Source organism: Pteropus medius, unplaced genomic scaffold (genome assembly GCF_902729225.1).
Source record: "Pteropus medius unplaced genomic scaffold, Ma_sr-lr_union100, whole genome shotgun sequence".
NCBI classification, from domain to species: Eukaryota; Metazoa; Chordata; class Mammalia; order Chiroptera; family Pteropodidae; genus Pteropus; species Pteropus medius.
Genome location: NW_024353906.1, coordinates 2,307,635 through 2,335,418, shown reverse-complemented (window position 1 = coordinate 2,335,418; position 27,784 = coordinate 2,307,635). Strand labels below are relative to the sequence as shown.

Here is a 27,784-nt window from a genome sequence, read left to right as displayed (position 1 = left end):
GTGCCACTCTCGGGTCCTCACTGAGGGTTTCAGGGTGGTCCGTGCCACTAATCCATCTCATTTCCTCACTGCCTCATTCCTCCTCTCCCTCCCACATATGTCAGCCCTCGAGACACCTTTCATAAGGGTATGAGACACTCTTCTGACCAGGAAGCCTTCCATAGCCTGACCCTCACTTGGCTGTCCAGAAATGGGTGTGAGGCCCTTTCATATACATGAACTCAGTTACTCCCCAAAAAGCTCGGTCATGTGGCTGTCATGACCCCATTTTTGGCCAAAATTAACCAGCTGCAGAGCCGGATTTGAACCAGAATCCCCTCAGTTTGGGTTCAGAATTCCCCACCCCCTTCCTCTCCCAGTAACTAACACTGCTAAGAAGGCCATTTTTCATAGGCTTGGGAAAGGATGTAATGAAAATCCAATGCTTATGGGTGCAGAGGCTTAAATATAGTTATGCTGGGCTCAGTGCTTCCTGAGCCAAAGGAAGGCTGCCACATTGATCCTGGCGCTTGGCCTGAGTTCTTTGGCACCAATTCTTTGCCGTTGGTTCCAGACGTAAATTATATCTATCCATCTACCTATCTATCTATCTATCTATCTATCTATCTATCTATCTATCATCTATCTATCTATCTATCTATCTATCTATCTATAATCTATGTCTGTCTGTCATCTATCTATCATCTATCTATCTGTCTATCATCAATCTACCTATCATCAATCATTTATTTATAATACCTATTTATCTCTTTTATCTATGACATCTATCTACTATTCATCTATCTCTATCATTGTACATATATAAATAACATTTTACTATATATGATTAAATATAAATACACATGTATATATACATATAAAACATAAAAACACACATATATAAACATCTATATTTTACTATATATGATTAAATATAAATACACATGTATATATACATATAAAACATAAAAACACAAATATATAAACATCTATATTTTACTATATATGATTAAATATAAATACACATGTATATATACATACATACATATAAAAACACACATATATAAACATCTACATCTAAAGGGAGATCATCAATGACCAGCAGAGCCCAATGTGGGGTATCTGACTTCTGCTCTGGACGCCCATGGTGGTGTGGCCACTGGTTTTCTGGGTGCCAGGTTGAGTCACCTTTGTGCTCTGTTTGCTCTCTCACTTTGCTCTGAGAGTTAAGGGGGCTCCAGTGATTTTTATAGAATAAATATGACTGTTAGGATGAGTGCCTCACTTGCAGACTTCTCCTGGGAAGCCTCTATAAGGTAAAGGTGTTTCCATGAGTAGCTATCACAAAAGGAGAAGAACATGCTCATTCTCAAGAGCTGGGCCCATCCTAAAGGGTTTTTGTTTTGTTTTGTCTATTTTTTTGTTTATCATCTCGAATGAAGGAGTGAAAACAAAGATGACGGGAATTGGGGGTGAATTATTTCACCCATCTGGACTTCAGTTTTTTTCAATCACAAAATGAGAATAAATTATAGTATTGATATATATAAAACTTCTTTTTTGTGTGACCACCATGGTGATTGGGAGGATCTGAGAAGTAAGTAATGGGTGGTTGCTGGACATATAGGCTTGCGTTCCCGCCTCTCGCTTCATACTTGTTTCAGACCCTATCTCAGATGTCCCAGGCTTGCTCCAGGGCAGGCTGCTGAGAGGGAGTTGCTGGGTGTCTGGTAGCCATGTGGAACAGAATTGAGCCTGGCCCTAGCAAACATCTTACCCTGGCCCTTGGGGCTCCAGTCCCAGAGCATCTGGGGACTCCCACTCCAGTTTGGGGTATCAAGGGTGACATTATTTCTGGAGCTAGCATTTCACTGCGGCATCCATGTGAGGATGGGTGTGTGTGTGTGTGTGTGTGTGTGTGTGTGTGTCTGTGGACTTCAATTTTTTTTCTATTTCCTACCAGGTTCTCTGGCGGGTGCCCTGTAAATTGGACTGATAAAAGACAGATTAACAAGAGACAAGCAAACAGAAGTTTATTAGCATGCGAACTGCATTTATACATGGGAGCACTCAGAGATGAATAACTCAGAGTTGGTTAGAACTTGGGCTTATGCAGAATCTTAGCAAAGGAACAGTACATTTTTAGTGAAGTAATAAGACAAAAGAAAAGGACCTGTGTCTCTGAGGTAGCAAACTGTAGGAAGGCAATTATATGGGAAACTAATTGTAAATAAAGGCATGGAGTGAAGTTTGTTATGTAGATTCCTCTGATGCCATCTCCAAGGTGATAAGGCTCTAATGTTGACTTTGGGGATTACCTTTTATCCTTCCTAATAGACAGGAGAGGGAGGACAACTTTGTAAATTATGTTCTGCTTTTAGGCAAATAGGAGGATGGAAGAGAGTTTGTATCTGCTTCTTCTCAATTGCCTTCAGCTCAAAATAATCTTTATGTTATAGTTTCATATTTTAATATAGTTTCGTATTCGGCACCTTACAGACACAACAGCATACCTGCTGAGGGATGTCAATTAATTTTGAGTCAGCCATAAGGAAAGATCACACCATGAGGTAGGTCATGTGATATTTTCTTTTCCTTGGCAGGAGGGTGGAGTCGTTGCTCTCTTCAAGGTCTGCCGACAGGACAGTTTTCGGTGTTTGTACCCCCAGGCGCTCCGCACGCTGGCCTCCATCTGCTGTGTAGAAGAGGGGGTCCACCAGCTGGAGAAGGTGAGTGTAACTGGCTGGATAGGCAGTCTGCGGTCCGGGAACAGGGAGGGTAGGTGGAGGAAAAGGCCTCCTGGTGGCCATCTGGGTTTCTTCATAGAGCATGTCCCTCAAGTCCCTCCTTTTCCTGAGCATCATTCAGATAAGGCGGTTGGGATCTTGACTCTGGGAGTTGATGAAGATGTTAAGAGGACAGGGACTGAGGAACTCGGCCAGGAAAGGCATGGCCCAAAGGGGCACTTAGCACTTCCTGGTGGAATGACCAACAGAGCCCAGTGGGTGGAACAGAGCAGGAGGCAGGAAGTAGGGTGGGGAGTGGTGTCAAAGTTCAGGGCAGTTGGTTTTTCACTCATGGCAGGACTCCGGCAGAAGGTGGAGGATCCAGCTCCTCCGAGGACAGAATGGTCAAGAGTAGAATGAGCACTGGGTACCCTGGCAGGCAGGTGGGGCTCCACCGAGACTAGAGACTGGAGAGCTGGGATGAAGGAAAGTGAAGGCTGAGTACGAGCATATGCCGGGTCAACACGGCACGGGAATGCGCTGGGTTAGAGGGAAGGTGGTCTTTGGTAGGACAGGCGCTTCAGCTCCAGACCAATCTAGAGCAAGGTGACTAATTCCAGCCACTACCACCTGACCCTGCCACCCATTCCAGGTTATGGGGCTGAGGCTTCTCCTCCACCAGGACCTGAGTGGGTCTGAGCCTGCAGATGGCTCCCCAGAGACGTTAGGCAGGAGGATTGGGGAAGCTAGGGCTGACATTTGGGGCAAGTTTCAAGGAAAGATGCTGAATTTTTTTTTTTTTTTTTTGTGGAAGAGAAGTGGAAAGGCCTGGTGTGTCCTAGTGACAATTATGGTGCTTGCAAGGTTGGGGGTAGAAACCTTAAGTCTGTTCCTGTGACAGGTCTACATGGGGCTGGGCAAGCAAATTGCTTCTCTTCTTCTGCGTAGTGTGCCATAGCCAGGTCCTGGCTGCCCAGAAAACCTGAGTACTTTACCCCAGCTTCTTCATTTTGGTCTGGACTGCCAGACAGACGGTTGTCTTACTTTCCACCCTACCCCTTTCCAAATCGACTCAGGTTACCAAACAGGGTCACAAGATCATGGGCTCAGAAGATGCTCTTAGCTAGGGATGGAGGAATCTGCTCATTTTATAGATGAGAAGGCCGTGGCTCAGAATGAGGAAGTAATTTGTCTGACGTCACACAGCAAGGTGGTGGAGGAGCAAATGCCAGCCCTTTGTATGTGTGTGCTTGCCTAGATGGCAAACTAGAGGAGGGGTCAGTGATGTGATAGACAGACAGACAGTCTCCATGAAGTAGATGAGTCAAGCAAGTCCAGCATCATTTGCTGAATATTCCTCTCTTCTTCTTTAAAATGTTTTTCTTTGGACAGTGGAAAACTGGCCAGACATAGTTTGTTTCTCCTCTTCTTTCATGCTGGTTGGCAGCAAGAATAAAAGAAGAAAAAAGAAGATGCTAGAATCACCCGTCCTCCAAAAGCAGTGGATTTCTTGGCTCTAGAGAATTTGCAGAGCGGCAGGATGATTTCAGTCTAGGGAAGAAAAACAGCAGGGTTTTTTTTTTTTAGTTTAGAGCTGAAAACCTGTACAGGAAGGCTGGAGGCAGTTTTTTCGGTTTACCTTCCTGATGTTGCTTTAAGCAGAATACGTCTTTATCAGGCCAGATGGGCCACCTGTCCTGGGAGTCAGACCCTGCCCCGCTAAGCCGGAGGACAAAGAGAACACTCCATGCCTGAGGGCTTCCTAAGCACCCTCTCACACACACATTCTTTCATTAACTCACCAGATCTTGTAAGGCGAGCACTGTTCACATCTTCATCTTAAAGACAAGGAAGCTTAGTCTCAGCAGTTTAAGTGTCTTGCCTAAAATCACGAGGTAAGATTTGGCACCAGAATTTGGACCCAGTCTGCTTGAGTCTAATGCCCAGTCTACCCCACTGCCTTGATGGTTGAATGCTTTCAGAGCACTGAAAAAGTCCCCGTAATTAAACCCTAGAGTACCTTGCTGCTACTGGCCAGTGTGCTGCTCCCCACCCCCACCTGGCACAGGAGAAGGAAGCTCTGGGCATTGCCCTCTCCAGGTCAGATTTCTTTCTATAAGCTGGCGACTCTCATGCCTGTCAGAGATGTTTCAGGAGCATCACAGAGTGGGAGCGAGAGTTGCCTGAGAAGAGCCCCCGTGTGGTCAGAAAGAGTAACTACATTGTGCAGCAGCCACAGAGCTTGCCGAAGTGGCTCCACCTGCATTCTCATTTCATCTGATGCTTGCCTTGAGTGTGCAAGCATCTCCAGCGTACATATAAAGAAACCAAGGCCTAGAGATGAATCACACATCTCTAGGTGATATGTGAAATGACTTATTGCACAGAATCACACAGCATGTAATTCATTCATTCAGCAAATATTTATTGATTATCTGCTATTTGCCAGGCACTGTTTTAGGTGCTGGGAATACAGCAGTGAACAAAGCAGGCTAAACTCCTTTCCTTAACAGAGCTTACATTCTAGTGCAGGGGGTGGCAAGTGATAGCCTGTGGGCCAAAGTCAGCCTGCTGCCTGTTTTGGTATATATCATGGGCTAAGAATGGTTTTTTTTTTTCTTTCCATTTTCAAATGATTGGAAAAAAATCAAAAGAAGAATAATAACATTTGTGTCACATGAAAATTATGTGAAATTCAAATTTTGATCCACAAAGTTTTATTGGACACAGCCATGCTCATCTGTTCAGGCGTTGTCTTATGTCTGCTTTCATACTACAACAAAATTGAGTAACTGCAGGAGATCATACGGCCTGCAAAGCCAAAAATATTTGCTATCTGACCCTCCACAGGAAATGTTTATTGACCCCTGTTCTATCAGGGAATGAGGATACCATGACAATAATGATAAACACAATAACTAACATATCAAATACTTGCTTTGGGCGAGTACTTTGTTAAGTACCTTCTGTCACTGTGTCATTTAATTGTTAATTCACTGATGCTGTTATTATGCTCACTGTTTATAGAAGGAAGGGAGACTCAGAGATCTGAAGCAACTTGCTCAAAAGCGCACAGCTAATAAATGGCCTGGCAGTAGTTTAATTTCCGCTCTGCTGAGACAGAGCCAGCCTGGGCTGTGAACCATCATGCAGATCCAGGACTGAAAGTTGTATCAGGAGGCCACCCTCTTCCTCCTCATCACACCACTTCCAAAGGTGTAAGGGGTTCTAGAGACACCCAGGAAGGGTCTCGGTGTCCCATGCTCTCTGTCTCTGTCCCTCCCCCAGTCCTGACCACGCCTGCCCGCTTCTGTGACCTGGGCTGCTGAGCACTGTCTTCAGCTGCTCTGGTGAGGTCTGCCATTGTCAGTGTTTAGGGTGGAAGGTGAAGTCCACGGACAAGCTGGTTGGTAGTAACTGCAGCAGGACATGCGTGGCGAAAGCAGGGTGGGGAAGTGCAGTGCCCAGGGGCTCTTGCTAGTTGCCCACTCACCAGGCACATTCGTGCCCTAATTAGATAATGTCAGAATCCCAGCTTCTCCTGATTTACTGGCCTGGCCTCCTTGCTGAAGCTCACTTAATTAATTGGCAATGAGAAATTGTGCTGGATTTGGTGAAATTCATCTCTGTCATGTGACTCCCCCTACTTCCCCCCAACCTTAAAGAGGTTCATTAAATCATGTATTGATTTCAGCATTGGAGGTGTGGGTCTAGTCAGGTCACCAGACACCCCCATCCATCCCCAGGCCTGCTACGTGCTGCCTCAGCTCTGTCAGGTTTGAGGCATTTGTGTGGTCATAGATTTAGTTGTGGTTTCATTCTCTCATGTCAAGTCATTTAGGCATCTGTTTCTTTATTCCTTCTGTCATCTGGTCAGTCACTTTTAACTCACTCGCTTACTTGCTCACTTACCCAGTCCATGACCGTCTAATCACACTACTAATTCATTCTTTCATCGCTCTTTTGTTGTGAAGCAGCCTGGCCTGGTGGGGAAAGCATGGCCTTAGAGAGTCAGGCTCTCCTGGGTTGGAACCTCACCTATGAACTTGGACGTGCTACACTGAGTAAGTTATTTCACTTACCAGAGGTACAGTTTCTTCAATTAAATGACATGATAAAATCCACCTCCCAAGACTGTCATAGAAGACCAGATATGCAGTAACATAGTGTCTGGCACGCAGTAAGCACTCAATAAATGGTAGCTAATATGATTGCAGCAGGCACAGGGCCAATTGCTGGGTTTTTGAAAATCAGTGGCCTCTGACTATTGTGGTGTCAAATGGTTGTTGGACTTCTTGGTGGTCACTTCTTTATGTATGTAAATGTTGAATAATATGGTGTACAACTGAAACTAATACAATATTGTATGTGAGCTGTATTTTAATAAAAATCTTTTTAAAAAATCATTGACCTTGGGAAGATTACCATCTGGTAGAGGAGGCAGCGTTTTGGCATGCCAGCAGGAGGAGCTAGCATGGTCAAAGATGCTGCCCAGTGCTCAGTATGGACAAGTTGGGTATGGCTGGAGCACAACTCCTCAGGACCTTTCCATTTTACAGATGAGGAAACTGAGGCTTAGAGACCGTGTTCCCTCAGCTTATGAATGTAGGGCTTGTATTCAGACCCAAGTCTGGCTGGTTCTAAAGCCCGTGGATTTTACATTGTGCAACACTGGGCCTTCTGAGGTGAGGATTGTAGGGGAATGGCTCCCTGGAGCCAGGCTTCGGTCGTTGGCCTTGGTGGGGAGCAGAGACAGATACTCCCCAAAGAGGGGCAAGATGTCAATCACAGTAACGGACTCTCAAGAGGTATCGGAGGATGCTTCAAGGCTCTATTCTTTCTTTTTAGAGGTCTGGTTCACACTGGGCCACTGCCTCCCCACCATCATGTTCCTCCTGGAACAGCGAGTTTCAGGAAGTCCATCCTACCTTCCCTGTGTCCTTGGCAGGCAATCACCTTTCATTCCCCAGTCCCCTGGCTGGGCTCTGGGGAGGAGAGACAAGGAGCTGTGCTCCCTGCCTCCCAGGATGGCTGAGCAGGGAGAGGCCTAGCAATATACACAGTGGGAACACCTGTCCCATGGCTGTCAGAGGCCACAGGCCTGCGGTACCACTTCTGCCTGGAGTGCTGGTTCAGGCAGCACCACAGAGGCAGTGGAGCTGGTCCCAGAAGGTCAGGGAGGAGCTCCCAGGCAGGCCAGGTGAAAGTGGCCTCAGCAGAGACAGCTGTCTTGGCCAGTGGGCCAGTAGGGTTCTAAGTCTTTTAGGAGTTCCATGTTCAGTGAATTGGGGGAGCCCAGAAAAGGAGGCAGTGTTCTCTAGGCCCACTTTAGAAAGGATGGGAGGAAGAAAATGAGGGCCAAGGAGGGAGTGAGGTACCCAGAGCCACACGGCCCAATGAGAGTGTATGGACCGATCTCCATCTGGGTGGCCAGGTGACCCAGCCTGCCTGGACTGGTCGGGGCAGCCTTCCTGGAATAGTAGAGCTGGGAAGGTAGACTGGCATTCCAAGAGGAAAGACTGCAGGGTTTAGGAGAAGCTGAAAGGGGGCAAGGGAGCAAGTCACTCTTCTGAACCTCAGTTTTTGCTTTATAAAATGGAGAAGTGGCTAATGGGATGGCCAAGGCACTGTTTGTGCAGGGGCTGGAGTTGGATAGGGCCAGGGCGTAGGATGGGATTGGAGAGGCACTGGAGTTGGCCTGGGGGCTCTGGTCTAGGTGGGAGGCTGGAGATCTAAGGATCAGGAACTTACAAGTCTAGGGCCATAAGGGGCGTGGGGGTATGAACTGTAAGCCCTGTGCTCAGACAGCTTAAGGAAACCTCCAAGAAAGTTCTACTAATTGCCTCTTCCAGCCTTGAGACCAGAGACAATCTTGCTTTCAACAGAGCTTCCTTTTATTCCCATCCTCCTCCTTCTTGTTTAATTTTTTCAAATAAGGATTTCACCCTTTGCTGAAGCCAAGGTAAGAGTTTAATGAAAATCGATGGAGAAATTAAAGAGGAGCAGGGAGGCAGGGGAGGAGGGTTCAATTTCAAGGCTGAGGAGAAAATCGTCAATGGCCAGAAATGAAAAAATTGCTGTCTGTCTCCTTCACCCTCCGCCCTTGTTTCCTGGGGCAGCTTCTTGGGATTGAAATGCCCTGACATCTGAAGGGCCAAGCTGGAGACAGGGAGGCCTGGATTTGGCTATTGAAGTCACAGAGACCCTGGGCAGGAGCAAGTAGGGTACAGGGGGGTGATGGGGAGGCGCCGACGCTCCAGCTGCTATTTTACAGAACTTTCTCTCCATTGCCTGCTCCCTGTAGGGTTGCAGATGGTCAGAAATATGTAATATTTGCAAAGAAAACCAGTTAACTGGTGTTTCTTATTCTTTAGCTTATTTGATTCTCACAATCCTTTTGTGAGGAAGGCAGGGAGAGATGGTCACACCCATTTCACAGAAGAGGAAGTTGAGGCTAGAAGGCATAGAGACGCTGGGAGAGACAAGCCTGGGCTGAAACCGCATGCTTTTGCTTCTAGCCACAGGGTTAGTTTGCTACAATCCGCCTCCCGCCCCCCACCTCCAACTGAAAGAGGCATGGTATGCAGACCCCAGGGCAAAGCAGCTTACTTCATCTTGACTGAGTCGGTTCTAATTTGTAAGTAAGGCTGGGTGGGGAGAGAAGGGCTATGATGCCAGGCAAGAAATCTTTGGTTAATTTGACTTGCAGCCCCTCCTTTACCTAGGAGTAGCTCCTGGAGAGGGGGAAGAGAGAGAATGCATCTGAATAGAGATCCTAGGTGCCTCCCCATCCCTTTCGGCTTAAGCTTATCGGTTTAGCCCACCACTCATGCCTCCATGCACAGGCCTTCAGCTGCCCTGAGATTAGGCTAGGACTGTGCAGAGAACCCTAAGGTGCCAGGTGAGCTGTCTGTGCTGCGACTGAAGGACAGGGCGACTGGAGCAGGGACCGCCATTGTCACCTTTCCCAGCCCAGCAAGGGGATTTTCTAAAGTGAGTGTGGCTCATGCACTTCCCCATTGCCAAGTCTTTCAACCTCATCCATCTGCCTTGGGGCAGGGGGTGGGGGGAGGGGACATGGAGGTGCGGAGTGGGCTTGAATAAGGCTGGGATGTGAAGAGGGGAGAACAAAATTAGGTACACTGTCCTGCCTCCCTGGCTTCTTCCCGCGAGGATTCATGCTGAGATTACGGGCCAGTATTGTCTAAACTGAAGGAAGGCCCTGCTGGCTTTCGGGCTGCACCCCATGTGCAAGGTGCAGCCTGCGCTGGGAAACGCGTGCGGAGGTCGGGGCTGCTTGAGTCCTACGTTGCAGCCCCAGAGGTAGGCTCCAGGTCCCCATGCTCTGTGCAACAGCGGCCTCTGGTGGACAGAAGCAGCAGAGGCAGCCCTGCCACGCTGCTTGAGGCTGTTTTCTCCTGGGGCTGGCAGGCTAGCGAGCTCTGGCCAGGAATCAGGGGTCAGGGCCAGTGTGTCCTGTATATGTCCTATATGTGTGTGTTGGGGGAGGGGTTGCAAATTTAAGGCAACAAAGTATACTTCCTACTAAATCAGGCTTTTCCAGGAGGAGTATGTGGATACATCTTGTCATCTAGTAGGTCTCCAACTTCTGGGCTTCCTCAGTAAGCCTGACCCATGCCTTCTTGAAATAGAACCCTTCCTAAGCCTCCTACTTCTCACTGGAAAAAATATCTAAACCCCTCAGCCTGGCACTGAAGGTGCCGTATGAGCGAGCTGCCTCCAGCACATCGCCCTTTTGGTAAGCAGGCCTGGGTGCTATGCCCAGTTATACCACTTGCTCACTTTGTGTTGACTTTGCACCCTTATAGACCCCAGCCTCATCACGTGACGAGGTGGAATGATAAACCCTGACAGGGAGAGGGAAGGGTGATGAGAAAGAAAAAGAAATTTAGGAATCAGATAGGTAAAGAGTATGGAAAGACACACACAGATAATAAACACACATCTTCATTCTCCTTTGGGCTTTTTCAAAAATCCAAATGGGTAGTACATAGCTGTGAGATGACTGGACCTGCAGTGCCCTGATGGTGACCTGCTTAGGGGTATAGTGATTTCTAATTTTCATTTTTCTGATGAGTAATAATTTTGACCATTTTTCCATATTCTTATTGACCATTTGGTTATCTTTTGTGAAATGTCTGTTTGCGACTTTGCCATTAAAAAAAAATTAGTTGTATGTCTTTTTCTTATTGAATTATAAACTTTAAAAAACATATCCTACATATGAGCCTTTTGTCAGATATATGTTTTGAGAATATATATTTTCAGCCAGCGGTTTGCTTTTTCCTTATCTTAATGGTGTCTTCTGATGAATAGAAATTCTTAACTTTGATAAAGTTCAATTTATTGATGTTTTCTTTTGTAGTTAGTGCTTCTTGTGTCTATTTAAGAAATATTTGTTTTCCTAAAATAATGAAAACAGTCTCCTGTATTTTCTTATAGGAGCTTCATTGTTTTACCTTTCACATTTAGTTCTAAGATCTATTTAAATTAAAAAATTTTAGATGATGTTCAGTGTTGAGTGTTTTCCATATGATATCCAATTGAGCCAGCACCATTTATTAAAAAGACTGTCTTAGTCCATGACCGTGCCATCCCGAATTTGCCCGACCCCATCTGATCTGGGAAGCTAAGCAGAGTCGGGCCTGGTTAATACTTGGATGGGAGACCACCTACAAATACCAGGTGCCGTAGGCATTAAAAAAGACCATCTTTTCACCACTGAATTAAAGTGATGTCTTTGTTCTAAGTAAAGTGATATATTTGTTTCTGGGCATTTTCTATTCCATTATTTTTTTTTGTCCATCCTTATGCCAATAGGGCACAGAGTTCCTGTGGTCTTTCATAATTTTTTTTTTTTGATATTTACTAGCATAAATCCTACAACTTTGTTTTTGTAAAATTATCTTGATAATTCTAATTTTTTTTTAATATATTTCTATGTGCATTTTAGAATAAGCTTGTTAACTTCAACAAAAACATCTGCTGAAATTTCAATTGGGATTTCTTTAAATTTATAAATAAATTTTGGGATGATTGACATCTTAAACACCATATGGTGTTCCAATCAGTAAATTCGGTGTATTTCTCTACTTATATAGACTGTCTTTAATTTCTTTCAGCAGTGTTTTGAGTTTTCGGTATCGACATCTTACACATCTATTTTAGACTTATTTCTAGGTATGTTTTTATGCTGGCGTAAGTGTTATTTTTTATTTTCTAATTGTTGCTAATCATAGAAAATACAATTTTAAATATTGTATCTAATGACCTTGCTAAAATCACTTATTAATTTTAATGATATGTAGATTTTATCGGATTTGGATGGTGTACAGATGTACATGATTATGAGATCTATAAATTATGACAACTTTGCTTCTTTTCCAATCATCATACCTCTTTATTTCTTTTTCTTGGGTTGTTGCATTGGCTAGGGCCACAGTAAAATGTTAAACAGGAGTGGTGAAAATGGATATCTCTGTCTTGTTACTGAATTCAGGGGGAATGCTTTTAATATTTCATTCGCTATTACACTATAAGTGTGATGTCGCTATTATTTTAAAGATTAGAAAACTGAGGCTCAGGGAATGTAAGTAACTTGCTCATGTCACCACGTCAGTAAGTAGCACAGCTGAGTTGTGAAACCAGGCTTTTCTCACTCTTAAGATTGTATAACTTCCACTGTGCCACAGGTACCTCTAGAAGAGTGACTGTCCATTAGAATTACTTGAGGAATCTTTAAAAATATCGGTGCCAAAATCTTCGAAAATAAAGACTCCACTTCAGACCAATTAAATCAGAATTTCTGGTGGTGAAGCCTGAGCATTAGCATCTTAAAACTTTCCCAAATGATTCCAATCATCTGAGAACTAGGCCAAAAACCACTGACCTATTTCTAGGTATGTTTTTATGCTGATGTGTTATTTTTTATTTTCTAATTGTTGCTAAACATAGAAAATACAATTTTAAAGAAGCACTTTTGGTACAATTCAGATCCCAACTGCGCCCAGCAGTACTTTGCTGGAAACTTGATAATTTTATATCAGCCCATGCCTAATAGTTCTAACCCAAAGGGAAATGAACTTGTTCTTAGCCACCTTTTGATGTCTTCTGATAAACTCCACTCCTCCCACCCCCGAATGTCTTCATAGCATCTGTTTGACAATCTGCTTTAAGGAAAATCATCTGCTTGACAGGGAAATTATTTTGTTTATGATCTTAAATGATTCAATCCTTGACTTCTCTCCACCTCAGTTCAGCTCTCTCTACCTCATTGACTTACATGCCAAACTGGTTATATAATCTCTTTCATCCATTGTTCCAGTACCTATTGTATTTATATTTGTATTTATCCATTTTGGCACTTAAGTTTTAATCAAAGATTCTTGTTTAAAGTAACAGAAGAAGTTGAGTGGGGTCTGGGATATATTCGTTTGGGAGGAGGGTAATATCATGCTCCTGAAGTCTTGTTTTACTTTCTGTAGCTTTTATTGAGCTGTCAGCTCTACCACCACTCCTTAAAGCAAATACCTTCTTTTATAAAGCCATCCTTTAATCTCTTATATTGCTCACAGACTTTGTCCTGAACCTTGCCCTGATCTGGTTTGCATTCCATATTCAGATCCTGCTTCTGGCCCACGGGTTCATTTATTCCACCTAAAGCTTTGCCCAAGTGGCTGACACTTGTCTTTGCTTCCTTGGGCATGACCCTTGCTTCCCTCTCTGGCTAAGATTAAATTTTCCCTCTGGCTGTCCCCTGAGCAAACATCTATTCTGCCTGGACCCATGAGCAGGATTCCAACAGCTTTGTGGTTCTCACTTATCGTTTTTTTCTTCTGCAGAATTTAGGCATCTACATGGACAGAAAGGTGAAGGAGGAAATTTGGGGTTCTTTAGGTCAGGCTCCCTTTCCTGCGGCTGTCATAACTGCATTTACATGATTCTGTTTAACTGTTATAATCCAGCAACCAATTCCTCTGCCTTTCCCTAAAAAACTAACATGCAAAATGAACTGGAAAATAGCAGACCGGCACCAGTGATATATGATGGGCCTTTGTATACTAGCCCATGTCCTTAGATATTCACATGAAAGCTGCCACTGATGCTTTTCTGATAATAAGAGAATATTGCTCATAAACCTGATGTGATTTTACTGTATATTTTGGGTTCCTCAACTGTGTGGGTTTCATTCTTCTTCTCCCACTTCTCAGAGAGGATCTCACTGTTCACCAGCTCTGGACACCCTCTGTGTCCAGACTCTAGGTGCATCAGTCTTGCTGCCCAGGTGATGACCTGGCCAGACCATCCTCATCACCAGTTGCATGCCCTCCCATGAAGGAAGCTTGGCCTCAGGCCCAGGCCCATCCCACTCCATGTAAAAGCTAATTACCTATAAGTGCTTCCAGCAGCAATTTCTTCAGGGATGTGAAAGTGCTTTGATTAGATTGTTCTCTTGGCATCATTAAGTTTATGACTGGAAATGGGAAGTGGGTAGTTTGGGGATGGAGACGTTCCAGAAATGGTAGCTGTGTTTGAGGAAGCTGGCCTCAGGCTGGGTTACTCTTGGGCCCGCTATAGGAGCTGAGCTGAGCAGCCCCCATTGACCTGGCCCACTCCTCACCTTCTCTTCATTGTCTTTCCCAAAGACCCACAGAAGGGGCACAAGTCAGGAGCGGGGAGACCGAGGTGGGAGTCATGGCCCTGGCATTAACATGAATTTGCTGTGTGGCCTAGGCAATCTCTTCCCCTCCCTGGGCCTCTGATTCCTCATCATTCAGGCCACACTTCACAAGTTAACTGCTATGTGTCAGCCCTCAGCTGGGTGTCAGGGACAGGAAAGGATTCAGGATAGGAGCTGCCCTGAGCAACTCAAATCTAGTGCAGGGATGGGCATGCGAACTGGTAAGGATAATCTAACATAAGTGCTCTAGTTGTGGTCAGACCAGAGTGGTGTGGCAGCTGGGAGATCAGAGACCTTCTGTCTGGGGAGGCAGGTGCATGTTCCCAGAGGAGGTGGCTTCCCACTTGGGTCTGAGAAGGGCATGAAGGGAGAAGACAGGGAAGATGGCCACTTCAGGTTTAAGTGAACTGGGTTTGAGGTGTCCGTGGTCTATCCAGGCAAATTAGTTTTAGAATTAAACACAAAGAGATCCAGTAGCAGGTTCGGAATGTAGATGTGACTCTCAGAAAGTAAGGTCAGGGCTGAAGGGCTAGGTGAGGGGGTCTTTATGGTGAGTCCTTAAGTCCACTTGGGTTTGGGTGCTATTGACTGAGATGATGCAAAGTGGGATGACAGTAAAACCAAGCATAAGCCACCTTAGATGCATGTAAAGGAGGAGAGGCTAAAAGAGAAAATGATGATTAGTAGTTAGCGAGGGAGGAGATAAGCCCCAAAACTGGGGTATCATGGAGTCCCATGAAGGAAAGAAGGCCAAGATGGAGAGAGTTGTCAGCAGGGGAAGGTGTCACAGAGGAAACAAGAAAGAGGGGGACTGTGAGACTGGGCTCTGCACCAGAGAAGCCCCTAGATCATTTTAAGCATGTGATGTCTCTCTCTCTCTGTCTTTCTCTCTCTGTCTCTCTCTGTCTCTCTCTCTCTCTCTGTCTCTCTCTCTCTGTTCTCTCTCTGTCTCTCTCTCTCTCACACACACACACATTATTTCTTGTTTCTCTATGTGTCTGTCTGTTTCTCTTATTTCTTCCTGATTCATATGTATCAGTGCCTAGTTCAGCGCCTATCACAAGGTAAGTGCTTTGTTCATGTTTGTTCAAGTACAAAGGACTACTTTTCTTTGTGTTCCCTTATGAGGGATTGTAATTATTTGTCTTTGTCTTGGTCAGGAATTGAAACGAGAGTCACTCCTCTTTTAAAAGTTCTAGTTCTGGGTTGCATGATCTAAGGATGTTGAAACAAGCAGGTAAACTTGTGGGCCCCAACCCAAAGGAATGCAGTTCTCAGTGGGGTCTCACTGCCAGAGGAGCCTACAGGAAGGTGAATTAGGACACAGGACCTCAGGTATAGAGGAGGCGGCTGCAACCACCAGTTGGGGATGGGATGGAATGACTGCGCCACCACATGGCGAGCATTGTATACGCATTATCTCGGTTAACTTCCAGGATCTCCTGAGCTTCGTATTTTTATCCCCATTTTATAAATACAGGCTCAGAGTAGGTACAAAAATTGATCAGCTAGCAAGATACAAAGGCAGGATTCAGACCTAGGTAGATGTGACTCCAGAGTCTGCGCATGTGCTGACACTACAAGAATTGGTTCAGGTGCTGGGGAGTCCGGAGCCCGTGGTGTGATGAGCTGGCTGGGTTGGAGTTGCTGAGATGATGATGGATAAAGTGATCAGCTTGGGCTGGTGGCATCTTGCCGGCAGCATGCTAAGTGGCAGGTCAGTAGCTACAGATCCAGAGGCCTGTAAAATTCACCACGAACAGGTACTTCATAGAAGAGGAAATCCACATGCCAAAAACCAAAACCAAAAGCAAAGCAAAGCAAAACAAAAACATATGAAAAGATTTTTAGCTTCATTGTAGTAAGTGGAGGCATGTAGATTTCAACAAAAATTTTACACACTCGCCAAAATCACAGACATTTAAAATCTGACAGTACCAAATGTTGGCAAGAATATGGAGTTAGGTGACTTAATATATTGCTGGTGGGAATATAAACAGCCATAGCTGTTCTGAAGAGCAATTTGGCAACACCAGTAAAATTAAAGATGTGCAGACTCTCTGAGCTGGTAATTCCACTCCTACATTGAGACCCCCCCAGAGAAATTGGCATGTGTGCCCCAGGAGACACTGAGAAGAATATTTATAGCAGCCTTGTACATTATAGCAAAAATGAGAACCGACCCGAATGTCTATCGACAGGAGAATGCATAAATGAATTCTTGATTCAAGTACAATTGATTTATGGAATGAAATACCACCACACAGCAGTGAAAATAAATGGACCTCAGCCACATGCAACAACAGGAAGGGGTTTCCCAAACAAATGCTGACTGGGGAAAAAAGTAAATATGTAGATGCAGTATAATCCCATTTATGTCAAGTTCAAAACCTTGTGAAATTAAACAATATACACATGCAATAAATTTCTAAAGAAAACAAGGGCATAATAAGCACACAGTTCGGGAGAATGGCCCCTCCAGCAAGGAAAAGCAGAGGTCAGGAATGGAGTACAGGGGGCTTTCTGGTATTTTTAATTCCTAATAGAATTTCTAGATATGAAGCATATACATATACATGTATAGGTGTTCATTTTTTATTATTTTTAATACTTTTTAAATTTGCTATATATATTCTCTTTTGAAGGGATAGTGTATTTCATAATTAAAGGATTGCTGAAAACGATCTGAAGAATATAAAACAAAGTGAGACAGTAGCCAGTTGCACAGACACCACAGAACCTCTTCTCTGGGAAGCCTAAGGGCAGAGGAGAGATCAGAATCCACATCCGGCTGGGGTCAGGGTCACTTTCTTGGGTCGGAAATCTGTGGAATCCATGTTCCTGAGCTGGTCGTTTGTCCGCAGCTGCCTTTTCCTATAGTGGCCTTTGCTCGCAATGTGCCTCCATCTTCAGTGCCATTCCTCTTCCTTTATTATTAAGGTGTGTCCTTGAGTCTTTGGTCAAGTTTTATGCTCTTGCATTTATTCCCCATTTACCAAAAACCGCTTATGTGCCAGGCCTGGAGCAACCACAAGTGAACAAGCTGTGGTCCCCAGGCTTGCAAAGCTCTCTGGGGAACTTGGGAGACAGACAGGAAAAGGAGCAGAGGAGCCCACTACAGTGGGGCTTCTTCAAAGTGCTGGTACCTGAAGTTCACTGTGGACTTTGTTCAAAGGCGGATTCCAGGCCTCCCCAGAGTCTAATTGAATAGGTCTGAGTGCAGCTGGTCCACAGATGCCCCCTCCCACCCTCCTTAAGAAACAGAGCCCATGAGTATGATAAATGCTATGATGGTATGAGGATAGCAGATGTGCTTGGGCATGAGCTTCAAGGGGGGCCATCTCCCCAGCTGGGGTGTGGGTGTTAAGTCAGGGCAGCTTCCAGGAAGCCTCCCCCTGGAGCATTCTCGTTGAAAGTCAGGTTATATAATGGTTATTTGTGGGCGAGTCCTCTGCCCCCTCTGCTCCAGCATGAGCCCCGGCACATAGTATGTGTTCAGGGAAATCGTGCTCAGTGTGTTTGCCGAGCACCATTCTGAGCTGGGGAGCAGCATCCAGGCCTTGGGTGGCACCAGGCCCTTGGCCTCAACTTCTTGGCCTCTCTAATGTGTTCACAATGGCCCATCTCCAAGCCTGTACTGGGGACTAGGTTTGGGTCTGGTTTAGGTGTGACCGTTGTTCCCAACTAGCTGGGGGATGTAACTCCATCTGCATCCAAAGCGAGATTAGGGAGACTGGATGATTGACATATTTTCCCATTAGAGACCCTGTAGCTTCTTAGTTACAGCCTTGGGTGGTGCTGGAAGGAGAAAAGGGATGAAGGCCAGACAAGCCTAAGAGGTTTCTCTTGTTGGCAATAATAGGGCTGTTTCCTATTTCTAGTCTCAGAGCAGCCCCGCTTCCTTCTCTGGGTCCAAGTGAGGGCCCTCTCTGAGGGCCTGTTAGTCAAACACCGGGCATGACTCCAGTTCTGCCAGGGACTGCCTGGCTGCTGTTTGTTCTCTTTTATTAAGCACATCCAGGTGAGTTTTATCGAGGACAGTTCCCTGGGCTCCTGTTTCCACATTTGTCTCTTTTGAGTCTGAGATTGCCAAAGGCTTTCACAGCTAATGGACCTTACAGCTCCCAAGAGCCATTTCAGGGAGGCTCAGAACTCAGTAGTGGTAATTAGTCAAACAAAACACAGACCTCTGGAGACCCGTTGGAGCTGAGTGGCAGGAAGTGAGGGCGTAGGGACAGGAGCCTCAGGCCTGTGGCAGGTGTGGGGAGCATCTCCTCACTGCACCTCTCCCTGGTGGTCCCATGCATCATCCCTACCTCCTGCCCTCCCACCCCTGACATACTCGTAACAGGGGAAGGACTCCTTGGTGGTTTGTGGCAGGGTCCTCAGGCAGGCTGGTGTCCTGGGGTGTTTGAGAGGCTGTAGTAGCTCTGCTGAGATAATCTTGACAAATTACTGCTCCCCCTTCTCCAAAAAGTCTCATCTACTAACCCTCGATGGAGAAAGAGGGGTGAGCTCAGGTGGAACTTCTCAGAAGACAGTGTAATGCTCTATTCAAAATCATAGGCTTTGAAGGTAGACCGTTTGGGTTCAAATCCCAAACCAGCTATTTTAAAGTTTATGATCTGGGGCAAATTAATGAATCTTTCTGTGTCTCAGTTTCCTCATCTGTGAAATGGTGATAATGATAACGATGACCTCAGAGGGTTATTATAAGGATCAAATGGTATATGAACATAGGCACTGCACTTAGAGCGGTAGCTGGCACATATTGAGCACTCAATAAGCAGAAGTTATTATTATGCCAAGAGCTGGTCTGACTAGGGCAAAACTGGGAACCTGAAATCTTTATCTGGCATTCTTGCCCCGCTGTGCCAGGTTCGTTCCTCTCTGACTGGGCAGAGAGAGGCCTCCAGGGAAGCAGCTCTCTTTTCATGGGGGAGGATGGTGGGAGAAGATGGGGAAGGAAAGATGTGGAATTCAGCCTGCTGACAACCTGAGGAAGGGAGAAGGGAGCTAATATTTGTCAAACATCTCTTCTCGGTCCCACATCATCTGCTTCATCTCTTTATACCTCCAACATCCTGCTGGTGGAGGAAGGAACAGAATTTCAGAGAGGCCTAGTAATGAATGCCAAGTCCCACAATGCACGGAAGAGGGAACCAGGATGGGAACTTGAGGACATGAGAGTTCTAAGTGACTAATAATTCTGCTACTTGTTGTGGTGGATGACCAGGGTCTAGCCCCTAGATCCTTGGCTTGATGCCCACTCCCTAAGAAGCCCATGGGTGGTCACTAATCTCTGCTAGAGCCAAAGGATAGGCCCCTGGAGTCATTGGGGATCCAGGGCTGGGCCATGTAGAGGGCCTCGATTCTCTGTCTTTGTCTCATGACTTTTATGACTTTCACTACTTTCCTCTGTCCATCTGCAGGTGGATGGTGTTCTGTGCTTGGCCGACATCCTGACTGACGACAGCCATTCAGAAGCCACACGGGCTGAGGCTGCGGCTGTGGTTGCCCAGGTCACCTCCCCTCACCTGTCCTTCACTCAGCACCTCAGCAGCTTCCTGGAGAGCATGGAGGAGATTGTGACAGCTCTTGTCAGTGAGTCACCTGGGTGGATAGGGACCGCGGAGTGAGGGGGCCTTCTCGCAGTTGTCTTCAGGAAGGGGCAGGAAGACCTCACTGCACCACACATATCTCCTGCACAGATGATCACACCAGCTAAATTCCAACACTGAAGTATCAGAGTCAGGCTTTAACGAACTCTGTTGTCAAGTCTTCTATTAAAATGCATATAGCCCTCCCTGAAGAAACTTGGATTGAGGTCAGATAGAGATTAAGTGGCTTTTCAAATCAGAGACCAGGACAAACCCCGAGGAGGAGTGAGGCCTCAAATTTTGAGGTACAAATACTAGGCCAGAGAGACTGTGATGGGCTTTGTTCCTAAAACCTCAGTCTATAGTACCCAGTGAATGTGGCAGCAGTGACTGGGGAAAACAGCTTCTCAGAGAGCACCGGTTCACCCCAACCTGCTCTCTGCAATCCATCATAGGCCTCAAGTCACTGGGCCTTGAAAGTGTTGACTCTTCTGGTTTCTTCTATTTAGACATATGTACTCCTGGCAGGAGAATACTCCTGGCAGGAGAAGGGTTTGTCTGGTCCCAGTGGTCCCCCACAAAGCTTTCCTTTGCAAAACTATGGAAACTAGAAGAACTCATCTGGATAACAATTCTCCGGAAACTTGTTTTGCAAACTATGTCCTTTCTTTTATTGGTGCTGGTGATGGTCTGGGTTTCTGCTTCTATCCCCATCTCTGTCACTGTCTCTAGATCCATATCTCATTGAAACTAAATGAAAATTAATTTTTTTCAGAAAATGTAAGGTGAGCACTAGGGCTGGGAATATCTAGAATGGTGTAAGTTTAGGCGGCAGCACAGAACACTGGATGTGGAGTCAGGATGCTCGGGTTTGGAGTTTTGCATTTTCATTCATTCATTCCCAAACAGCTATTGACCAGCAGCCCTGTGCAGACACTGTGTGAGGTTCTGCCACTCACTTGCCATGTCACGTTGTAAAGCTCACTTTACAATATTCCTAATATATAAAACAAGGATTCGAGACCTGTTTCTCTCATGGATTCTTCTAGCTCTAGAATTTGAAGATCTGCAATTACTTTGACATAAGAGGCATCAATTAAGTTGATTTTATGGCTGATTCTAGTCATTGTGTCTGTGGTACCCACAGGCCAGGCTGGGAGAAATGTATTTGCCAACACCCACATTTATTTAAAATTGAAAAGGATGCAGAAGCCAATCGTTGAAATTCTTGGCTGGAGGGAACTCAAGAGATCATAAAGTTCAATGCCCACACTGTAGAAGAAGAAACCTAGGCCCAGAGAGTTTGAGGGACTTTCTCAAGGCCACAGAATAGTCTTAGGATTCACTTCTGCTAAGAATATTACACTCAGTCATCCACTGAGTCAGGCAGGAAATGTACATAAGTCGAAGAGGCCAGATGGAAGGAAAAAATAAGGAGATTTGAGTCCTATATCGAATTGAAAAACATGTGTAGTAACTAAGGGGCACTACAATTGATAAACTCCAGTTGACAGTTGTCATGTGGGAAAGGCTGATTTTTAAAGATAAGGCAAAATCCTAAGTTTTATAGAAAATCTCCCAATTTATAAATAATAGCAAATAAGAAAAAAATCAAAACATATATAGTCCAAAGAACCTTTCACAATTGCCATATGTCCATTCCTACTTCTTTGCCTGGGTTGGATTTCTCCCTGGAGAAGAGGAGTCTCTCGATTTATTTTACTCTGATGAAGAAGCATTGTGGAGTCTGCTCTGAGAGTCAGCAGATGGGATATATCTTCTGGGCAGGATGCCAGGGCTCTGTTCTTTGGTGGGAAATAGCCCTCCGATTTCTTGCCATTCCCTGGAAACATTTGCAAATGAGTCACTGGAGTCCTCAATTTAATCTTCCTAACACATCCCAGGTGACTCAGACTGTAAATGCGTACCAAAAAATGTGCACCAAAATTAAAAGGCACTTTGATGGTCGTGTTAATTGCTGTGTCAGCAGCAGTGGTGACTGCTTAAGAATGAAGGTGGGTGTTCACACCTAGGAGAAATCTTGTAGCAAAGTGGGCCAGTTTAGGGTGAGTCTCACCCTAAACTGTAGATGTAGGGATGAGCCCTGGAAGGGTTTGTCTGGTCCCAGTGGTCCCCCACAAATCAGAGGATAGCTAGTCATTGGAAAAGAGGAATCATAGTGTTGTTAATCGCATGCCAGATCTGTTGCCCCAGCCATGGGTGATTAGATCAAGATTCTAAGTTGTTTAGTGATCACACCTGGGCTTTGGGAAGCAGGGATGCCCAGAGGCAGACATTGCCCTCCTAATAAAAAAGTGAAACTTACATCTGCAAGGGCATCACTGATAGCAGCTGAAGAGGTAGAGTCTTTATGTTTTACCTTCAGCCTCTTTCTCAAGGCAAATTTAGCAACAGTCTAGTATACATTACTAGAGACACAAACAGACTAGGAGCTCTTTCCTGCCACAGAGCCTTTGTACATGCTGTTTCTTTGCGCTGGAAAATGCTCTTCTCCAAAAATTCTCACAATTGCCCCATTTTCCTCTTAAGGTCTCAGCTATCACGTTCTTAGGGAAACCTTCCTTATGTACCCATTGGGCTCTGGTTATTCTCTTTCTTAGCATTTGTTTGTTTTTCTCCCTTACATTTATTAGAATTTAGTAACTACTTTCTTCGTCTGTAAAATGGGTCTTATAGTACCGGCCCAGATTTTCCCCTAGAGCTATTGTGGGAACCAAATGAGAAAACTAATGTGAAAGCACTTTTCAGTAAAGCTATTCCCCTCCTCTTTACCATTCAGAACTATGCCAAGAGGCCTCGTCTGGGGAAGTCTTCCTGCTGGCCTCTGCAGCCCTCGCCAACATCACCTTCTTTGACACTATGGCCTGTGAGATGCTCCTTCAACTGAATGCCATCCGTGTCCTCCTGGAAGCCTGCAGTGACAAGCAGAGAGTGGACACACCTTATACCCGGGACCAGGTGAGAAGCTCAGGAGGGACCTGGCACAGGGCCTATAACCATGAAGACAGAGGTCAGGAGGCCAGGGTATAGGTCCTAGGCAAGACAGCATAGCCTGGCAGCACATAGTCAATCCTGATAGTGGCATTCTGTAGCAAGGTAAAAAAAAGTGTTTTCAATGTGCCTCATTGCCCTTAGCGTGCCTTCATGAGTTCACTCTTTCCCATCTTAACCAATGTAAGCCTTTCTCTATTTCCATCCTAGGAGGCAGAGACATAATAAGAAGGTCCTTACACCTCCTCTGAAAGTCTGTGTCCCATTCTTGTTGTGACCTGTTTGACATTGTACACTGAAGTGAGTTTTTCTTTTCTCTGCTTCATAAAAACAGGGGCTTGAAGCAGAGCCTTGATCCTGGGCCTCAACTCCTCTATCTGTCTCAAGGTTTTTGTATCTTTGAGCTCCATGTAAAGTTTTGTTGGAAGAAACAGGATGGCACTTTATTCCATTCTTTCTTATCCTTGGGATCACTGGCTATAACTGCTCCCATTCAGAAAGAATTTTCTAGCATTCGTATATGAAGATTCTAAAAATATTGTGAGGCCGGTAATATTTACTCCATTTTATAGATAAGAGTACTGAGGCTCAAGAGGATGTCCTCAAAATGATAAGATTGATAAGTAGCTGGCCGACATTTAAATCCTGCCCTGACTTAGACTTTGGTCTTTGACTCTACTGGCATCTTTGAAAGTAAAGTGACAGTACTATAGCTGAGGAGTCAGAGAGACTGAGTGTTGATACTGCTGTTTAATTCATTGGGTGACTTTAAGCAAGTCACAGCCTCTTGAGTGTTGGTGTTCTCATCTATTAATTGGGACATGAATATCTAACTTGAAGGGTTATTGTGACAATGAGTGAAATATTACATTTAAAGGACCTGACACGATGCTTAGTTCCTACTAAGTCCTTAATACATGATGAATATTATTAGTTTTTAAACTTGATGCTCTAAGGAAGAGCATTATAGTGAATTAGACAAAGTCTTCAACTTGGCCTTTCAAGCCATGCATGATGTGGTTCCTGACTTCCTTTGTAGCCTAATCTCTTTCTCCTTAGAGTTGGACAAGCCCATCCACCGCCTCCCTCTGCCCCTCATTGCCCCATAGAAACAAGGTATGACAGTACAGATAAACAAAGGGTGATGACCCACTGAGCTTGCCATTGGCCCACTTGGCATCTGAGGGGAACATGTCCAGTGTCCGTTGCAGTCACGGCCCTTGGCTATGGGGAATGAGTCTGGAAGGCCCACCTTGTATGATGTGCCTGGCGCCCGCTCTTCTCTTCTTCAGCTAGACACCTCCAGTTGCTGGATCTTCCACCTACTTGACAAGATTTTAGGTCCCTTCGCCTTCAAGCGCCTCTCTTGTGGCCAATTCTGGTCATTTCATATAAGATCCAATAGTGGAAAAATAAGAAGAAGAATTTTGGGGTCAGATGACCTGGGTTCAAAGCTCCTCTTCTATTAATAATCATGTAACTTTGGACAATGCACTTAGAGATTCATCTGTGAGAGAAGGATGAATAATATATGATTCATAGAGTTGAAATAAGAATCAAATAAATGAATGAATATAACCTCTTGGTATAGTTCCTGGCACAAAGAAACTATGAAATAAATAGAAGCCCCTGTCAATGTTATTATTACTACTGGTCTTTGAATGTGTGGCACGCAGCCCTGAGTGGGGAACCACTGGAGTGGGATTTTCTTATCTGTAAAATGGGCATGGTCTCTTCCAGGTTAGACATCCTCTATGCTTTCTATAACAGAGACCATTTTTTTCATCGTGAGGAGTGACTGGCCCTTCTTGAAATTTCATTGATTCCTAGGAAGGGGGGTGCGGGGCTCAAGGTAAGGAGAGAATGTGGTCAAGTTCTACGCAGATAGCAACTCTTTCTGAATCTGAAGCCAGGAGATTTCCTGCCTCACTCACCAACCACCCTGTCCCCTAAAACCCATATTCTCCATCCCTCTTCTTCCCTCTCCCCCTTCCACCTTTCAGGTCTGAGCCAGGCACGTCTCGCACTGTCCTCAGCATGGCTTCACCTTCTGCCCCGACTCAGAGCAACCACTTAGCTAGTGAGAGTGTACCCATTAAAGAAACAAATGGCTTTTTCCTGTGTCAGAGGGAGGATTAAGGTGATCAGAAAGCTCTCTGTAATGAAGACAAAGAAGATGAATTAGACTCTGAAGTATTCGCCACCCCCTGAAACACTTAGGAGATTAAATGCCTGTGAAGCTTCCGGTAATGCATCTGCCAATGACGCCAATGCTGTGCGGAGCCTCTTGGTCTTGGATCTAAACTTGGTCTATCTCTGTTTGGACATCTCAATGAGAACCTCTCCATCATCTCAGCAAGCCGAGTCCACTTAATTTGTCCAACAGAAGCCTTGATGGGGCCTGGCCTGGCCTGTACTCACCTTGGGGTATGAAGAGGGGTGAGGGCAACATTGGGCTTGGGCTTTCTTCCTTCTCTGCTAATCTAGGGGAGCCGATATGATCAGGCATCCAGAACTCCCTGCTAACAAGCCATCTGTGTGGCCTGCATTTTCATGTCCAGGAGGTATGTTCTAGGGGTCATGCTGCCCAGCTGCAGGTGTGACATGAGACAGTGGGAAAGGGGCTGCCTTGTGCTGATTTGCCTCACCTCTGCCATGCCTGTCAAGCAGTGACAACATAGGGTGAAAGGGACCCGGTTATCTTGCCTAACCCATCCATAACAGAGACTTTCACTGAGCATGACTTTTTATGGCCTTTAGAAATTAATTGCTTTCGCAGAGGCAAGAGATGTTGGTATATACTTCTCATGAAAACACATCATCTGCTTGGCATTTTAGAATATCCAGATTTTGTAGCATTTCTGAGACCTCACTATGAATAGCAGTATCAGGAGTCTTTTTATCAGAAATATCAATTACTAGGGATATAATTTTGACTCACATCGCAGAAGCACTCTGTAGTTTATAAAGTCCTGTCATATACATATGTGACATATATGACATAGTTGAAACAGTATGGGCTTTGGGTTCAGACAGACGTGAGTTCAAATCCTGGATCTGCCATTTCCTAGCTGTGTAACCTTAGACAAATCACTTAACTTCTTAAGCCACAATTTCCTCATCTGTGTAGTGGAGATAATAATATTTTCTCCCTCCCGTGTCACTATGATGATGAGATAGCATAATGCTTATAAAGTAGTTAGAACCAAAGTAGATAGTCAAACATAAACAGGGCAGGGATCTCTGATAGAACCAGGAATTGGGATGGATCTGAGATAAGAAATGTCAGCTTTGGGGCAGGAAGGTAGGGCCAGGAAAGGTAGTTAATGTGGTGGTCAGTACTGTATGATATGAGCCAATATGTGGTAGTGGTTGTTATATATGCAAGTTGTATATGTGTGTGTTTGAGATGTGATAAAGACTATAAACCATTTAAAATAGTGGACATGTTTATTTGCATATGAATACATATGTAAATATATCTATCTGGAGAGGCTCAAAAGAAACCAGGATTATAACACCCAGTCCCTATCTGCTTTAGAAATCCCTCTCTACAAAGCCAGGGGAGAACTAAGCACAGGGAACATGGTCTGGCATTTATACGCTCTCTACCCTGTGTGGCTCGCATCCCGACCTCACTGCAAACCCCAGGGATATCATTTGGCCTAGTTCACCAATAGCTTGGGACCAACATCCAAGGCATTATTGTGGCCTTTATGGCTCTAAGACCAAACCCCAGCCCTTCATTCTGTCTCTTTGGTAGTGAGGAGGGAAAACCGGGCCGTCAGTGAGAAGCCCTCAATACCAGAGAGTGAAAGCAGTGGGTTCATCTCAGGGCCTGGGTGGGTGCCCCCCTGGTCTCCACCCCTGCCTAGCTCTCTCAGCTACTGGGGCCCCCTGACCATGCCGGACAGAGGGGCAAGAGGCTCAACACAGAGAGAAAGAGTAGGAGACGGCTGGACCTGCTTCTGGCTCCTCTGGCCTCGGGGAAGAAAGTGTGTTCAAGGAGATCACACCCTTCCTCTCTCAGCCCCTTTCGTCCTTTCATCGTTGTCCTGATTCCTTTTGCTCTTTGGTGGGGGAAGTGGTGTGTGAGGAAGATAGCAAGGCAGAGACAAGCCACGGGTTTCCCTGTGAGAGGCTGCAAAGGATTTGCGGGCTGGTCTCAGGGCTGCAGCTGACAGGGTTACTACAGTTTTCAAAATGTTAACACAGTGATAATAGAAATTTAAATATTCCATCTAGCAATTAAAGAGTAATTCTAATTACAATCATGTGAACTGTTGGCCTTTTTATACTAATCACTGCATAGTATAAAAGTAATCATAACTTGTCATTAAATATGTGTCAGATTTTCTGTGTTTTAAGTTCTATTAGATCAGAGCACCTGGCTCTATTTGGGTAATTCTCACTTATGTTTTATGTGGGATGGTTTTCAGCCTTAGTTCACACACAGCACATTAAAGGGGCAGAGGTAGAGACAGCATGTGATCGCAGGCAGACATTGCTGGGGATGTGAGAAGACCCTGGTTCATGTCTCAGGACCGGTTGTAGACAAGCGTTCTTGGAGCTCCTTCCCTGGACCAGTGTCGACCTTGTCCTCTACATATGTGCTGACATCAAAAGGTCTTGCCAACCTCCTCCTTACCACACAAGGGCCACTTATTCTCGAACCAGTGACATGGGAGGCCCCCTGCTATTCTGGTTTAATTTGCTATTCACCTCAATTTTTCTAAAGTGATCAGTCAATCTTTGGGATGCCAAAG

The 27,784-nt window shown here is 45.2% G+C and overlaps 1 protein-coding gene across 2 annotated transcripts in view; it reads left to right on the top strand.

The window, feature by feature from the left end:
• The window catches only part of INSC (INSC spindle orientation adaptor protein), an 86,268-nt gene that overhangs the window by 42,512 nt on the left and 15,972 nt on the right, over positions 1–27,784 (top strand). The window contains exons 6-8 of one of the 2 annotated variants that reach the window (XM_039851495.1): positions 2,583–2,708; positions 19,839–20,010; positions 22,807–22,985. In XM_039851495.1, the coding sequence (XP_039707429.1) occupies positions 2,583–2,708; positions 19,839–20,010; positions 22,807–22,985 (477 nt within the window). The remainder of the gene's footprint in view (positions 1–2,582; positions 2,709–19,838; positions 20,011–22,806; positions 22,986–27,784) is intronic. The other variant, XM_039851494.1, reaches the window with a different exon arrangement.